Below are 16,984 nucleotides of genomic sequence, written 5' to 3'. Positions count from 1 at the left end.
AAATGGAAATCATTAAACTTTTGAGGAGAAATCACCAAATGAAATGATCAGGGGAATAAGTCTGAATAAGAAATTAGTTGCTCAAAACAATATTTCCAAAAAAAAGTGGTCAGACTTGTTTGGATGACCTTGGGAAAATGGTGACCTTGTGCATGTGGTTAAAGTCCCATCACCTCAGCAACTGCTTCTCTGACACACAGTGACTCTGGCAGCAGCACAGAGAGTGAAGAGTCCGTCTGAAACGCCCTGCCCCACAGGTGTGCAGTGTGGATAACAGGAAGAGGAACAAATAACAAGCCAGGAGAATGGAGAGTGTGTTTAGACCATGTCACTTGTGTACTGTGATGATTAGCATCGAATTCATCAATGTTGCTGGTTTTTATACCAACTTCCTGTCTTCACCTGAATATCATGTTCTCAGTGGGACACAGTGATATTGTGGTTTTCTCCCAGATGGCATTCCCAGTTATTCTAATTTTGTTCAAAATGCTTTTATGAAACATTTATATATTGAAACATATTTTATTTTGATTTTGTTTATTTATTTTTATTTTTATTGCTGCTCAATTGCAGTTGTCCCATCATTTTCCCCATTGCTGTCCCCAGACCTGCCCACCCACCCTGAAGTCTATTCCCACCCTGTTGTCCCTGCCCATGAATCTTCCACTTATGTATTTTAATGTTTTCTGACTTGCACCTACAATATTTAATCTGTCACCGTTGGAAGGGTAACCTCTGAAATCAAGGGGTCAGCAGGACTATCTTCTCTGTGAGGATCCGCGGGAGACTCTGGACCATGCACTTCTCTCACTGTTGGGTGGAGCCCTCAGTCCTTGGCATCCCTTGGCTTCAAGACACGTTACTCCAGTCTCTGCCTCTGTCATCTCATTGTTCTCATCCTGCATGTCTTTCTCTGGGTCCAAACCTTCTTCTTACAGGATATCATACACATTAGTTAAGGTCCTTCCTACAGGAGCTTGACCTTATCTTAATTTGTTTGCATTTGCAAAGGCCCTATTAGATAAAGTCACCTTCTTGGCTTGTTGCAGAGGGTAATTCAGGGTTGGAGGAGTGTGGGGATGAGATTGTACAAAATGACTAAAAAAAAGCAAGTTAATGTCTAAATCTTTTTTATTTTATTTATTTATTTTGAGAGAGAGGGGAAGGGAAGCAGAAAGAGAGGCAGAGAAACATCCATGTGTGGTTGCCTCACTCACACCCCCTACGGGACGTGCAATCCAGACAAATGCCCTGACTGGGAATTGAATCGTCAACACTTTGGTTAACAAGCCAGCACTCAATGCACTGAACCATACCAGCCAGGGACAATGTCTAAATCTTTTGTTTGAGTATCGTTGTAACTGGAGACAGTATTTGGTTTGCTGTTTCTAAAAGCTCAGTTCCAACCATGTGTTTGTTAAATGTTGGGAGTCTGATGCGAAGACTCTCAGAAGAGACTGGGAGAGTGTCCTCTTAAAACCAGCAGCAACAGTCCACTGAGAATCCATGTCTCCAAGCATGGGGCATTCCCACCAGCAGTGCACTAGGATTCTTTTCTCCACATCCTCACCAGGACTTGTTTTTCACTGTATTATTGCTGACGGTCATATGACAGGTGTGAGGTGACATCTCAGTGTGGTTTCAATTTGCCTCTCTTATGGCTGTGATATTGAGCATTTTTTCATACGTCTCTGGGCCCTCTGTGTATTCTCCTTGGAGAAGTGTCTATTTAGCTCTTCTGCCCATTTTTTAACTGGATAGTTTGTCTTCCTGGTTTTTATTCATATGAGTAATTTATATACTTTTGAGATCACACCCTTGTCTGATGTGTCATTGGAAAATATATTTTTCTGTACAGTCAGTTCTCTTTTCATTTTGATGATGTTTCTTTAGTTATGCAGAAGCTTTCTAGTTTGATGTATTCTGATGTGTTTACTTTTACTTAATTTTCCTTGCACTAGGAGATATATTGGCAAAAAGTATCGCTGCATGGGATATCTGAAATTCTCCTGCATGTGATATCCTCTAGGACTTTTAGGGTATCACAATTTATAGTTGTCTTTTATGCATTTTGACTTTATTCTTGTATATGGTATAAGTTTGTGGTCTAGTTTCATTTTCTTACATGTAGCAGTCCTGTTCTCCCAGCACCATTTATTGATGAGGCTATTTACTCCATTTTATGCTGTTGCCTTCTTTTTCAATATTAATTGCTGTTAAAAAACTAAAAGTAGAACTGCCTTGGACCCAGCAATACCACTGCTGGGAACATACTGTAGGAATCCTGAGTCACCTATTCAGAAGAACTAATGTACCCCTATGTTCATAGTGGCTCTGTTTACAATAGGAAAGAGCTGGAAACAGATGAAGTGTCCATTGGTACATGAGTGGATCAAAAAACTGTGGTACACTCACACAATGGAATTCTATGCAGCAAAAAGAAAGATGGAGCTCCTACCCTTTATGACAGCATGGATGGAACTGGAGAATATTATACTAAGTGAAATAAGCCAGATGGGGAAAGACAAACAACGTATGATCTCACCTATAAGTGGAACCTAATCAACAAAACCAATGAACAGAATAGTACTAGAGACATGGAAATAACAAACTGACAGTGACCAGAGAGCATGAGAGAGGGACATATTGGGAGAAAGAAAAGGAAGGGTCTAGTGAAGAAATGTGTATAAAGGACCCATGAGCATAGACAACAGAGTGGGAAATGACTGTGGAAGCAGGAGTAGGTGGGGCAGGGGAGAACAAAGGGGTGGTGGGAATTGAGACAACTGTAATTGGACAACTGTAATTGGAAAAACAAAAATTATCAAAATTTAAATTGATTTGAAGGCAAATCCTATGTTTATTATACCTCCTTTTCAAACACTGAGAGCTACAATCTGTATATTTTATAATGTGTCTGTTTTATTACCCACTTAAGATGACCAACTACACTTTCCATAGTTCCTTCATAACATTCAGCACCTGGCAAGCATATGATTTGTTTAAAAGATGCTTTTGTACTAACCACGTAAGAAGTGGAGAGACTATGGCCTGAGTGGTGTGGCTCGGTGGATTGAGTGGCAGCCTGGGAACCAAATGGTCCCTGCTTCCCACTCAGGACACACGTCTGGGTTGTGAGCCAGGTCCCCAGTAGGGGGTGTGTGAGAAGCAACCAGACATTATGTTTCTTTTCCTCTCTCCTCTCCTTCCCATCTCTCTAAAAGTAAATAAATAAGATCTTAAAAAAGAAGTAGAGAGACCAGAGCAAATGGTGATTCTTTGCCTATTTCTGTTTCTAAGTATAAGGCCATGTTTTCACTACCCTAACATTGATTGGTTTTCACAATTTAGGGATGCAGTGAAAAGCAGAGAAAAAATAATGACAAAAAGAATGGCAACGTATGTCATACCTGAGACTGCATCATTTTCTCTTGATTGGATATTTCCCAGATAACTCACTTTAGATGAATAGACACAGCTAAGCCATTTGCTTGCAAAGTAAAAACATCAGTCAGATGATGGTTTCTCTCTCCAGTGCTGTAATCTAAATAAACTTTGATGCTATAAACGTATTTCTTGATTTTATTTGCTAAGTAAATTAAAAAACAGATTTCCCAAAAATTGAGCTTGACACTTTAAATAGTTTTGTTTTGTCCTCCCCAAATAGAAAAACTTCTGCTACCCTTTTGTTTTTTTCAAACCAAATGCACAAGCATATTAGTGCCTTAGGAAAAGTGTGTTGACTTTTATGTTCTTTTGTGTTGATAAATTGCATGGTTTAAAGACCATACATTTCATCCCATGATTTTCTGACCTCAATTATTTTCAGAATATAACAGGTAATAAGTAATGATGTTGTCCATGGGGTTTCAAAAATTGCATCTATACAATGAGATCAAACCATATTACAGAATGTCTTTTTATTTTTGCAAATTCAATTTTACTTTAATTTTTATTTTTCAATTACAGTTGACACCCAATGTCATTGTAGAGTAGTTTCAGTTGTACAGCATAGTGGTCAGACCCTTATATAACTTGCGAAGTGATCCCTGAATAAGTCTAGTCCCCAGCCAGCACTCTGTGTGATTACTTGAATATGATCAACTATATTTCCTATCCTTTACATCCTCATGATGATTTTGTACCTACCAATTTTTAGAATAATCTTTTAGAACATTCTCATGTGTATCAGGGTTAGACATCAAATTGAAAGTTTTACAATCTGTGGTTTATTTGTTACCTATTCCCCCTTGGTTCTTCCACCTTTTGGTAAGAACATTTCAGATCAGTGTCTGAGTGAACCTCAATAATGTGATACACTGTTGTCAACTGTAGCCACCATGTGATATATTAGATCCTTAGGCTTCTTCCTCTTAGTGAAAGTTTGTGCCTTTTACCAACTTCTCCTTATAGTCTTACTCTCGGCCCCTGACAACCATTAGCCTCTGAGTTGGTCATTTTTAAATTTCACATATAAATGATACCATGCAGCATTAGTCTTTCTTTGTCTCAGTTATTTCACTTAGGAAAATGCCTTCAGGTTCATTTTGGTCATCAGTGAGAACAATTAATTTTTCTCATGGCTCAAAATAATTCATTGGGTGTGTAAGTGTGTGTATAACTTTATTCATCCATTAAACACACTTAGGTTGCTTTCATACCTTGATTAAGGTGAATAATGCTTGAAGGAACCTGGGAATACAGATGCTTCTTCATAATAATTGTGTCCCTTTGGATTAACACCCGGAAGTGGGATTGCTGGACCACATGGTACTTTTCATTTAACTCACTACAGGTAATAGATAAACATTTCCTCTTTTCTTGATACGATATGAGCTGGATGAAAATAATTCCATTTGATACACACTAGATGACTCACATTTAATGTTTATTTTCTTCTGAGATTCATGTGTAATTTCACTTGTTTTTGAAACTACTTTTTCTGCCATCTTCTATTTTGATTAGGTTAAATTTTTTTAATTGCATTTGTTTTCATCCTACATAGTTATATTTTAGCTTTTCTCATTTACAACAAATATTTCTATTAAAATATAGGTAGCTATTTATGATTGGTGGATCAATTAATGAATAATATGAGTATCAATTTAATATTTCCATCCTTACATTATAGTATAGTACAATGTTGTTTAATGTTTTCTCCTTCTGAGGCATTTATCTTTATCAGGGAAAATATAAATTCCTCATATAGAAATGACCAATTTAATTCAGTAATTTTTTAAAAAATGAGGGCAGACAAGTTGAAGAGGTAAGCTTGGGTATTAATTTTGTGACAGTTATCCTAAGTTGAAAATGCAGTCATTCCTCAGAATATTACTGAGAAAAATCATTGAGTACCTATTGCTAATGGGATTATGATTATTTTTTTCCATTATAACTGAGAGACAAGAAATGTATAAGTAAATTTAAGTAATGCTTGTATTTAGCAACACTGTCCAAGAGTAGGACTAAAACATTTAAGATACTCTTAACAGGCCTAAATTTTGAGTGTTTGTAAATTTTAAGATGTAAGTGAGTTAACAGTAGAGTGGACAAGTTTCTTGTCCCAGAAATCTTTGGGAATATGCAGATGATTTCTCAGGCACACTTACAAATGCACAAACTAAATGACACTCCAGTCTCCTATATTCTGGAGGTGTGTGATGAGATAAGCCATCTTAAAACTGCCCAAGTGTAAGAATTTCCTGTTCAAACTTTAAGTGACACAGTGATGAGAAATCTACTTTTTTTCTCATTTGCTTCAGTCTCAGTGTTCAAGGGGCAATGTGTGAGGACCGCAGACACTGCTTGTCCACAGAAGCCATCAGGTCTCCTGTGAAGGATGCAGGACACTCTGGCTCCCAGAGGTGAGTGTCTCTACTCTCCTGTCTCCCTACTGACCCGATTCGTTTAATGGGAAAGTGCAAATGCTGGATGTGATACAAATGAATTACAATTAACATACAATCAAGTCAAAGAAAACACTGGTATTCATTTCGTATACTTTATGGTAAAGAGTAAAATATGAAAAAAATTAAAAATTTTGCCTCTCCAAAATTACTAACAAACATACCACATGCATATTTCATTTTGAAAATCGGGATAACTTAAATGAAAAACTGTAAGCATCATGACAAGGAGCAGTTAACTTTGGGTTTTGTAATTAACAGATTATATATATATATGTGTGTGTGTGTGTGTGTGTATACACACACATACATATATATATATACTACTTTATAGTTAATCCAGACCATAAAAAGATTCTTAAAATGAATTCATCAAATCATGAAGGTCAAATATAATTTCAAAATGCACTTTAGTTAAATAAAAGCTGTTTGACTTGCAGTAAAAATCAAGATTTAGTAATCTCTGTAAAATGGTTAAACTTAATTATAAACAATCAAAACCTTTTTAGAAATTGAACAAAACATTGTAACAAGAGATGCCACATTGATAAGAGACTCCTGTGGCAGGAATTGTTACACCGTCTGGTGTAAGTAAAAAGATTAGCATGGCAATTGTGTTATGATAATTAAAGTAAGTAACTTTGGAAAGCTTCTAAATGTCAGATCAAGTATTAAGTGTTTTACATGCATTGTATCTCACATATTTTCATTCACAAAATATATAAATTTGTGCATTCTCTAAAATAGAGAAAATATAACCAGTACTAAAAACAGAACTTTGAAAATCGTAATGTATCTTTTTCCTTCCTTGATGCTGTAGACAAATTGCTCCTCCCCAGTTTTACAGTACCTAGAAAATGTTACGGTGATTCTCAAAATAAAAACTAATGTTGATTGAATTAAAACACCACAATTTTTGTTTCTTAGTTTGAAATGTGGTGTGTTGTTTAGGAGCAGCAAAATCTGAAGTACAGTGACTCCCAGTTTAATTAGCAAACTAGGTTGCTAGACACTAATTACTAAATGTCATGCATTGTGAATTTCAAACTCTGTATTCCAAATGTCACTGACTGCAGCATCCAATGACTGATTTATTAAGTTCCATTTTCTGATCTATTACATTTTACTGCGCAGTGAAGCTACCTTCACAGAATTGGACAGCCATGGGGTCTTTCTGGACATTTGCAGCACCAGTGTTCCTCCATAAATGATCTGCAACACATTTCTTTGTCATTGTGTGTGTTTTCATACCTTAACCATTAAATAAATTACAAGTTACTGGTGTAAAGTGTGTTAAATAATCCTTTGATGATCTATTGCTTTTATTATTTATTGAGCTTGTGTAACTTTAGTATGTCATGTAACACTTTCAACATATAAAATTTTATTAAAAATTAACTGATCTCTCAGAAGTCTACAATTATTCAAAATAAAATATTTGATAGCACCTCTTCTGTCCTTTGGCCTCATAATTGTAAGTGACTGAATTACATTAATTTGTTACAGTTAATTACCATGTGAGCACGACTATTCCTCCAACTTTAGAACACTCAATCTTTAAACATTATTAGATTTAAAAATTGTCATTAAAATTGGTGCATTGTCATTTTCATGCAGCATTTTACTTTTCACAGTTATTCTAACAGTGTTAGAATGTTTCAGTGGAATCTGACTTTATAAAGATATTAGTCTGACCTATTTTATGCTTCGCTAACTTGTTGCTTTTCACTGCTTCAACCAATAATATCATGTCAAATATAGAATATCATCTTAAAAACCATTATTCTCTCAGAATCAGCTATTTAAATTTCTAAGTCAATCAGAACAAGACTTCACGTTGGTCAAATGCAAGGTGCGTACTATTTCTTCTCTCACACTCCACCCACACTGACTCTCCTGGGCATCTCGTCGTCATTCACATCACGTATTCACACTGAAGCACTGTCATCACAGGCACCATCCCTGACATTACTCAGCTGCAGAGATGGATCTCCAAGGAGAAAACCACTCAGAACTGAATCTGGCTAAGGACCCCCAGAGACAGCAGAGGAAAGGCAAGGGCATGAAAAGTTCCATTTTACAAACTGAACAGCAAATGTCCTCTGTGGAAATAGAGTTTCAAAAAGCTTCTCAAGATCTTCAAGGGAATGACAAGAACCATTGCACAGGTGACTCATTTAACAGACACACAGTAGAACTGTTCTAGGATGTGCAGTTGGTGTGAAGAAGTGGGGGGATAAAGGGTAAGGAATTAGCTGACCTATTTTTTCATTTGTAAAGATCAGAGCTTAAAGTTGCAAAACAGTGTCTTAATATGGAATCTGAGGACTGATTTCTTCAGACATCGTTGTAGGGTGCAGTCTTTGACCAGTAAGTCAGGGAGGATTATATTTCCTGACAAGGCAGTGCTATAATCTGGGGGGCAGATTGCAGTGGAAGACTTGGTTTGGGGATGGTTCAAGTTTATTTATGTGATTCCTGTTCATTTGGTTTCTCTCTGAAATCAGCCCAACCAATGTCTCCATTTGTTTCTCTCTTGCTGCAGATTCACCATCCCCACCAGGGAAGCTCATTGCTGGGATCCTGGGAGTCATCTGCTTTGTCTTGCTCTACAGTATAGTGAGAATTATTCTGTGTGAGTAAGTTTTTGAAATGTTTTAAGAGAACTTCTCACTTTAATGTATCTCAGTGCCTCTAAAGAGTTTAATATATTATAGAATAGAGCCCTCCTTTTAAAGTAAGCATTTAGATAAATGTGGAAAGTTATTCTGAATTTGTCAAGTACATAATAAGTGAATGATTGTAAAAGCCTTTTAACATCTTTTTGTATATTTTCACTTCATTACTCAAATATATGCACTAGGAAACTAAAAGACCTTCTTGATAAATACAAATATATCTTGAGATTGGTTAAACCAATATTTTTAGGAATGGTAAAATATGATAAAAAGTCATTTGAAATATTTTCCCCATAAATCTACAACATTATTGTATTAATTTTTCTTGGTCAAACAAATTTTACTTCAGATTTTGCTGCTCCTAAACAACACACAACATTTCAAACTAAGAAACTAAAATTGTGATATTTTAATTCTATCAGCATTGATTTTTACTTTGAGAATCACCGTAACATTTTCTAGGCACTGTAAAACTGGGGAGGAGCAATTTGTCCACAGCATCAAGGAAGGAAAAAGATACATTATGATTTTTAAAGTTCTGTTTTTAGTACTGGTTATATTTTCTCTATTTTAGAGAATGCACACATTTATATATTTTGTGAGGGAAAATATAAATTATAAAAAATGGCAGTAAATGTTCATAAATAATGATTATAGGAGAGTGATATTTCTCATGCACTATGAAGTAGTATATATTTAAAATTACCATGTCTGTGTCTGCCTCAATGGCTCAGCTGATTCGAATGTCATCCCACACGCTGAAAAGATTGCAGGTTTGATTCCTGGTCAAGGCTCATACTCAGGTTGTGTGTTCGATCCCCATTCACAACATGTACAGAAGGCAATTCATCAATGCTTCTCTCTCATATCAGTGTTTCTCTCTCTCTTTCTCTTCCTTCCTGTCTCCTTAAAATTGATAAGCTTATCCTCAAGTGAGGATCAAAAAAAAAATGAATAAAATTAAATCACCCATTGAGACCAATTGGCTTATATGTCCTATGGCTCTAAAAGATGAACAAGTAACATTGCATTGCTACAGAAGAAGTGGTTGCATTCACTGATGTCCTAGGCATTAGAGAATGGATGTATTTGTTTATGTGTTTTTTGATGTGGGCACAAATATCAGGGGATGAAAGATGACCAATCTGCATGATTTATGTGAATACTGTTTGTTTTATATGTACCAGCTTGTAAGTGTGCATAGATATATGTATATACCTATGCATATATATAGGATAATTTTTGTTTTTTTGTAATTCAAATTGTATTCAGTGAAAAATTCATTATTTTTATGTTCATCAGAGCCTCTAAACACTGCATAATATTGTAGAATGAAGTCTCATTTTAAAGTATGCTATAGACTAGGAGCAAAATTGTTACTGTGCACAAAATTTATCCAAGGTATAAATATCAGAACAATTTTAGAGAGTAATTTATAAATAAATAAATATATATATTTGTGTAATAATTCAAGACATTCTTTAAGACACTTCATTGGAAAATCCAAGAAAATTCTTCATATTGATTAGACCAAGACTCTAAGAGATAGTGAAGTTTTGTTCTGAAGGCTTTTGAAATATTTCCCCCAAATTATCATAGTTTCATTAATTTTTCTTGGTAAAATCAATTTTATTCAGGCCATTTTAATCCTGGACAATGTACCACAAATCAAAGTAAGAAACAAAAGTATTATGATTTATGTAAATCAACATTACCTTTTTATAATAATTACTTGTTTTTCTAGCTAAGTAATACTGGTGCAGAATACTTCTTCTTTCTTCTACATAATATAAATTATATGTTATTTTAACAGGGAACCATACAGGGAACCAGACAACAGGGAACCAGAAAGGTACCTAATTATTTTTTATATTCCGATTTCAATACAGCTTCTACCTTGTCTCTAACACAGTAAAAATTTAGTTTTTTTTTGTTGTTGGTGGAAACATATATTATAATACTGGGTGATAAATGTACATAAATAATGAGTAAAAAGAGTGTATTACTTATATAACAATATGAAGAAATATTAATTTAATTTATCATACTTACTTTTGCCAATTGGTTCAAAGATAATTTTGGTTTCTAAAAATGTGGTTTCATTCATTGACATTCAGGACATACAGAAAGTGGATATTTTTGTTTTGTGTTTGCTTCATATGGGCACATGAATTAGGGAGTGAGGGGCTGACCCTTCTCTGTGAGTGTGTGTGAGTGTGTGTGAGTGTGTTGTGCCTAATATATGCCACTGTGTGAGGTTATATGCATATATTGTGCATTAATTTGTCTATACCCAAGCAAATATGAAATTAATTTTTATTTTAAAATTTACTTTGTTGTTGGATGACAACACATAATCTTTCCTCAGCATATAATTGTGGTCGATGTCCACCAGAGTGGTTAATGTATTTCAACAACTGCTACTACATCAGCACTGAAAAAAAGACATGGAATGAGAGTTTCATGGCCTGTGCTGCTAAGAAATCTAGCCTGCTCTATATAGAGAATGAAGAAGAAATGGTAAGGTTTTTAATGTTCCCAACATTTTATTTAAAAGAGTATTTTATTTTATATTTCTATAGAATTCAGTCATATTTTGTACAAATCTGTAATTTATTGTAAAGATTGTTAGTATTTTATTGTTTGACTATAATATTTCATTTATATGTTATGCCATTAATGTGCATTTGATAATTTGCCGTTCTTGATTTTCATAGACAATCAGGCCTCTGTAAGTGCTTTTTTTCTAAACTTGGCTCCTTCATTGTACCATGTATCACAGAGACTATAGATATGATTGTGTGTGTTACAAACTGAAGTTGGATCATGAAGTAGATGTTGCCAGCCTCCTTGTGGGCACTTGCTCATAACTTCTCCTCTCCCCTCACTTAACCACTACTCTGATATTTTATATCACAATTATCTTTGCTTAATTTTGAATTTTATATAATGGGAATCATTCATTATGCATTTTACATATTTCCATGAACTCCCACATGATAGTTTTTCAATTAATCCATATTATTGCATTTACCTGAAGTTTTTAAATGTTCACTACTATAATGTATATACCTGGCATTCTTTAATCTATTGCTCAGCAGATTTAATATTCTGTTGAATAATTATCTGTTGATAAGAGATGTTTTTAATGTGCACTTATTATGAATAATTATTTAATAAAAATTCTTGTGTATGTCTTTTTTCCAAATAACATATATTTAAAATAAATTGTATACTATAATACATACAATGTATAAATTGATATACCATAAATTTTATGTTTATAATAATATAATAATTTATAAATATAGTTGTTCTAATGGTATATGTGTATAAGTAAAATGTATTGCCTTTTTGCATCAGATCAAAATTGCAGGGTCAAAAATATATGTGTATGTAAATTATCCCTATTTCTAGTTTGTTGTATAAATATACATTATATCCAATAGTTCATGATGCAAAGCTTAGTACTGCCAGGAATTTTAATGCCATCAGTTCTGATCATATCTAAAAGAATCATTATGACATTAATAGATATTTTCCTCATACTGATCGATTGAACACACCTTTCAGAGCACCATTCATGATGAATTTCTGCACTGTGAAAATGAGAAGTGCCCATTCATGTCTCTTGACCATTTCTTCTGTTTGTTACCTTTAATTTTTCTCCTTAGAAGTAGTTATCATTTAGATATGACTCTTTTTCGAATTTGTAAGATGCAAATGGCTTTCATGACTGTTCATTAGATTTTTCTTCTGACATTGGAGTCTTTTAATAACCAGGACTTATCCATGTTACCATGGTCCAATATCTCATTTTAGATGTTGGTGGTTATTTTGGACACATTTCACAACTTAGTTAAAGTTCACGAAGACAATCTACTGCATTACTCTTTATGGTTTATCTTTTTTCTTTATTGATAGACTTTTAGTTTTAAGTTTATAATACTTTGAGAATTGTAATTTTGTGATGCCGTGTTTGTGATGCTGTGTGGTAGAGGTCAAGTTCACACTTTTCTGCATCATTACCTAGTTGATGTGGCATAATTTATAGCAGATGATCTTTTCTACATAAACAACTTTATATACATGGTTTGTATATTTTAACATAAAATTTAAGAAGATGATCATTCATTGTGTCTCAAAATTATTTTTGGTCTTTTTCTGTCTCTTTGTTCTCAGGCAATAATTACACTGATGTTGGTTTTACTAATAAAGTTGTAAAGGTCTCTGAGGCTCCATTAGTTTTCTCTGTCTTTCTCTCTACTCTCAGGTATTAATTATTCCTATCACTTCATCTTTGTTTCATCAATTCTTTCTTCTACATCTCAGTATTTATGTAAATGTATTGAATTTTGTAATGTATATAATGATTTTTCAACTGATAATTTTATTTGATTCATTCATACAGTTTTTATTTCCCTAATTTTTCTCTCAGTCCCATCATATTTCCATAGAGTTATTTGAACATAGTTTTTAAAATACATTTTAGGTAAATATATATTTATAATGACTAATATTAAATACTTGTATAAAAATCCAACATTTTATCCCAGTGAAAATTATATTGTGTAGCTGACTATATGCCTGAGTATGGGAGGTATTTTTAGTTCTTTGCATGGTTTTAAAATTTTGCTAAGTCCACATTTTCAGTACTATGGTATAATAAACATGGATCCTCCTACATGTTTATTAGATTTATATTTTTGTAATTTCAGTAAACTATTACTGCAGAGTTATCTCTTTTGAAGTATACTTACTAAGTTTAAACTTCTTGTTATTATTTTATTTTTAGATTCAATTACTGGGATTTCCCTTGGGCCTGCATTGCTTATTGACAACCAATAATTTTTAAAAATTTATTCAAATACCTCAGTCAGTATGGCTTCACTCTCTGCTATTTGATGTACTTGGGTGTGTGTGTGTGTGTGTGTGTGTTTGTTTGTAAGGGAGGACTCATAATTTAAAAATTAGTTCTCCAGTCACCTGTGGCTTATTTTTTTACAGGATTATCTTTGCTTTTTTCTATACAGTGTCAATTTTTTCCCATCAACCAAGTAGGTGTAGAGAATTAATATCATCTCTTACACTGTCTCACATTGAGTACTGTCCTGTTATATTTATAGCTGGCACTATGATCCACACAAGTGGACTAGAAAAAGGATGGTCTGTCTTACTTTTAGCCTAGTAAATGCAGTACTTTGACCTGAAAAGGGAGTGGGCACTGTAACTGCCATTTCCAAAGTAATCAGACTTCCCCTGGCAACACCAGTGATGTTTCAGCATTCCTCAAACAGTAAGAATTACACTTCTTACTCATGAACTGCGATGGGGACCGGGGAAGACACGGGAGCAGTCTCAGACAAGAAGACTACACATTTAATCCATTCTTACTGGCATGTTTAGCTGCTTTCTCCAATAGTAAATACTCATGTTATTTTTACTGATTAAATTTCAGAGGTATAAAATTGCAGTGTTTGCCGTTCACCTAATCATGCTAATGCATTTTCTCAATGTGTCCAGTATATAAAACTGTATTATAAATTGAGTCACTCTAACCTAAAAAAAATAACCGTATTTGGTTTTTCACTTTTGAAATCATCTTTATTTAGGTTGCAAATGTACAATTTAGTTACTTAATATTTTATTTAATTCCATTGAAGTCTCATAGCTTGCCCTATACAACATTGCTTTTGTCAAACTGCTATATAAGAATACTGTAAAATACAAACTATAGCCAATATGATTCTCTTTCTATATTCTGATTAGCATGTTAAAACATCATTGACAGGAGTCCAGTCTGAGTAGGTCAGCTGGTTAGAGCATCATCTGAATACACTCAGGGTGCTGGTTGATGCCCCATCGTGCACAAAGAGGAAGCTCCCAAGAAATGCCACACTAAGTGGACTAAGTGATTGTGCTCTACCTCTCTCTCATATCAATGAAAATAAAGTAACAAACAAAACAAACAATCACATTAATTTAAAAAAGAAAGTGACTTAATTGTATATATCTCATGTTTTTAAATGTAGAATGGTAAAAAATGATTACCTATGCATAAAAACTAAAAGTAGCTAAAAAGCTTGTAAATTTGAATTTTGAAACTTCTATCAAGTAATTCTTGTTTAAATTGCCAGTTTTGAAAACAGTTACAAAAATGCAAAGCACAACATGGAGAATATGGTCAACAATATTCTAATAAATATACATGGTGTCACATGGGCCCCAGATCCACTGGGGTGGTCACCTCTCAAGGTATCCAAAACAATATCAAATGTGACTGGTAAAGAAAAAACAATTTTTTAAATAGTAGCTTTTCAAAATAAGTTCTCTGAAAATATCACTGTCACATTTTTCTAAGGCAAATTTATTAGTGTCCAAAATCATTTTCAGTGTTTAATATTAACAAAACCTGCATTCAAATCCTCAACATAGAAATAAAAGCAAAGGCAAAAGGCTTATAATGCAGTCATTTAAAATACAAAGGTTTCCCTGACTGGTGTGGCTCAGTGGGTTGGACATTGCTCCATAAAGGGAAATGTCACAGGTTCGATTCCCAGTCAGGGCAGGTGCCTGTGTTGCTGCAGGATTGATCTGGGATCCAGCACAGGAGAGGCAACCAATTGATGTTTCCCTTTCTTTCTCCCTCTCTTCCTCTCTCTCTAAAATAGATAAATTGAAGCCTTAAAAATAAATAAAATAAAATAAAAAGCTTTAGACTTTTGTTTTATTCTCTCATGCTAGCACAGTTGTAGATTTGTAGTTTTCTTTAAGGTCTTGTGCATCCCACAGCAGCATGCAGGGTTCTCTTTCTCATGTTGTGCTGCCCTTGATGGTTGCTGGTCGGCTTGTTGCACATGCACCCCTGCATTTTCAACGTTGGCTTCTAATGTGACCACACCTCTTTTTTCATGAATTATCATCCCCAGACTTTTGAAAAGTTTATTAATATCCATAATATCAGCTACCAGTTGCCTAAGAGAAGACTCTCTCATGAATAAGGTGGAGGTTACCTTCTGTAATTCCTTTATCCTGTACCTGACCTTGAGGGTGAGTTTGGCTGTTCCAGAACACATGACTCCTTTCCTTGAACTCTCCTCAGGAATTCCACCAGATGCTCTGGTGCAGGCTCTCCACTCATGCAAAACACTCTTTCCCTTTCTCAGCTGCTGGGCTTTGGGGAGTTGGTCAGTGATGTTGTGAATTCAGCCACTAAGAAATAACCTGTATTTTCCTTTCACGCTGTTCACTGAGGGTGGTAGGAGGAGATAGGGACTGGTTCATGGACTTAACCTGTTTCTTCAGCCCATTGTTTAGAATATTGTTGGTTCTGCTGCAGCTGTTGTTGCAACTCAGGTGATTCTTGACGTGATCCATGTTGATTCAGAGTCCCTTATTTTTCTACACAAGGTCCATGGTCTTTGGGTGTTGGACATGCTGGGCCGGCTGGGTGAGGTGACCCACAATTCCTAGAGTGCAGGATGGGGGGTTGATTGCTTATTCACTAATGTCACCAGATGTTGGTAGGCTGTGCAGTTTACTTAGCTGTCACCTCCCCTTCTAACTGTGAGCCAACTTTAACTGTTTTTACAAATACAAATTAATTTTACTTAATTTATCATAACATTTGTTTTCTCATAGAATTTGTTGAACTTTTCCAAAATACTTGTATGGACTGGACTGTCCCAGAGAAATAATAATAATTCTTGGGTGTGGACAACTGGCACAACTCTCTCTTCCAGACTGTAAGTTTCTTTAGAATGCACGTTATATTCCCTCATGCTTTCAAATCAGGAATAATCTTAAAAATAAAAAGCAATGTGTGAACAAGTATATGAACAAATATTTAAATGTTTTTATGAAAAATTTTAAGAAATATTCAGATTTAATATGTAAATATTACCGGACATAAATTATTTATTAAAATATTAAGTTATATGTTACCAGATTAATGATTTATTGTCTCTGCATTACAGATTTTCAAAAACTTCCAAGTTGGACAAGAATTGTGTATGTGCGGATTTCCACAGCCACATGTTCTATTCTAAATCCTGTTTAGAAAACAAAACATATGTTTGTAAGCACCAGGCACGATAGCTTATACAAATGTAGTATAATGTTCCTCTCACCATCCCTAAAGAACATATTTCCAGTTTCTTGAACAATTGCTTTTGTAAAACTGATTTTTAGTAAGTTATTTTGAGATCAGGTTTATTTTCACCACAAACATAAGAGGAAGGTACTGACATTTCCCATGATCCCCTGCATGCAGAGCGTCCCCACTATCAACATCACTTAGCAGATGGGACTTTTGTTACTGAGAGTGAGTCTGTGCTGACACATTGTAGTCACTTAAAGTCCATACTTTGATGCTTCATCTTTGGTATTGCAAAATTGTTT

At 34.5% G+C, this 16,984-nt stretch overlaps 1 protein-coding gene and 1 pseudogene across 1 annotated transcript; one reads left to right on the top strand and one right to left on the bottom strand.

Moving 5' to 3' along the window:
* Positions 1-7,706: 7,706 nt before the first annotated feature.
* On the top strand, positions 7,707-16,681 carry LOC119058098 (NKG2-A/NKG2-B type II integral membrane protein-like). Its single transcript, XM_053662177.1, has 6 exons — positions 7,707-8,074; positions 8,452-8,541; positions 10,410-10,436; positions 10,953-11,104; positions 16,226-16,329; positions 16,561-16,681. The coding sequence occupies exons 1-6, from the start codon at positions 7,891-7,893 to the stop codon at positions 16,679-16,681; spliced, it is 678 nt and encodes a 225-aa protein (XP_053518152.1). The 5' UTR covers positions 7,707-7,890.
* Positions 15,325-15,974, bottom strand: LOC119058099 (syntaxin-7-like; annotated as a pseudogene).
* Positions 16,682-16,984: the final 303 nt, after the last annotated feature.

Source organism: Artibeus jamaicensis, unplaced genomic scaffold (assembly GCF_021234435.1).
Source record: "Artibeus jamaicensis isolate MK-2021 breed Jamaican fruit bat unplaced genomic scaffold, CSHL_Jam_final contig_233, whole genome shotgun sequence".
Taxonomy (NCBI): Eukaryota; Metazoa; Chordata; class Mammalia; order Chiroptera; family Phyllostomidae; genus Artibeus; species Artibeus jamaicensis.
This window is presented reverse-complemented; position numbering and strand designations above follow the sequence as displayed.

What these genes read in the sequence shown, in the direction of transcription:
- LOC119058098 (XM_053662177.1), top strand. Translation starts at nt 7,891, where the DNA reads ATGGATCTCCAAGGAGAAAACCACTCAGAACTGAATCTGGCTAAGGAC. An exon ending in TATAGTGAGAATTATTCTGT is followed by an intron (nt 8,542 to 10,409) that starts GTGAGTAAGTTT and finishes GGAACCATACAG; the next exon opens with GGAACCAGACAACAGGGAAC. An exon ending in ACAACTCTCTCTTCCAGACT is followed by an intron (nt 16,330 to 16,560) that starts GTAAGTTTCTTT and finishes TCTGCATTACAG; the next exon opens with ATTTTCAAAAACTTCCAAGT.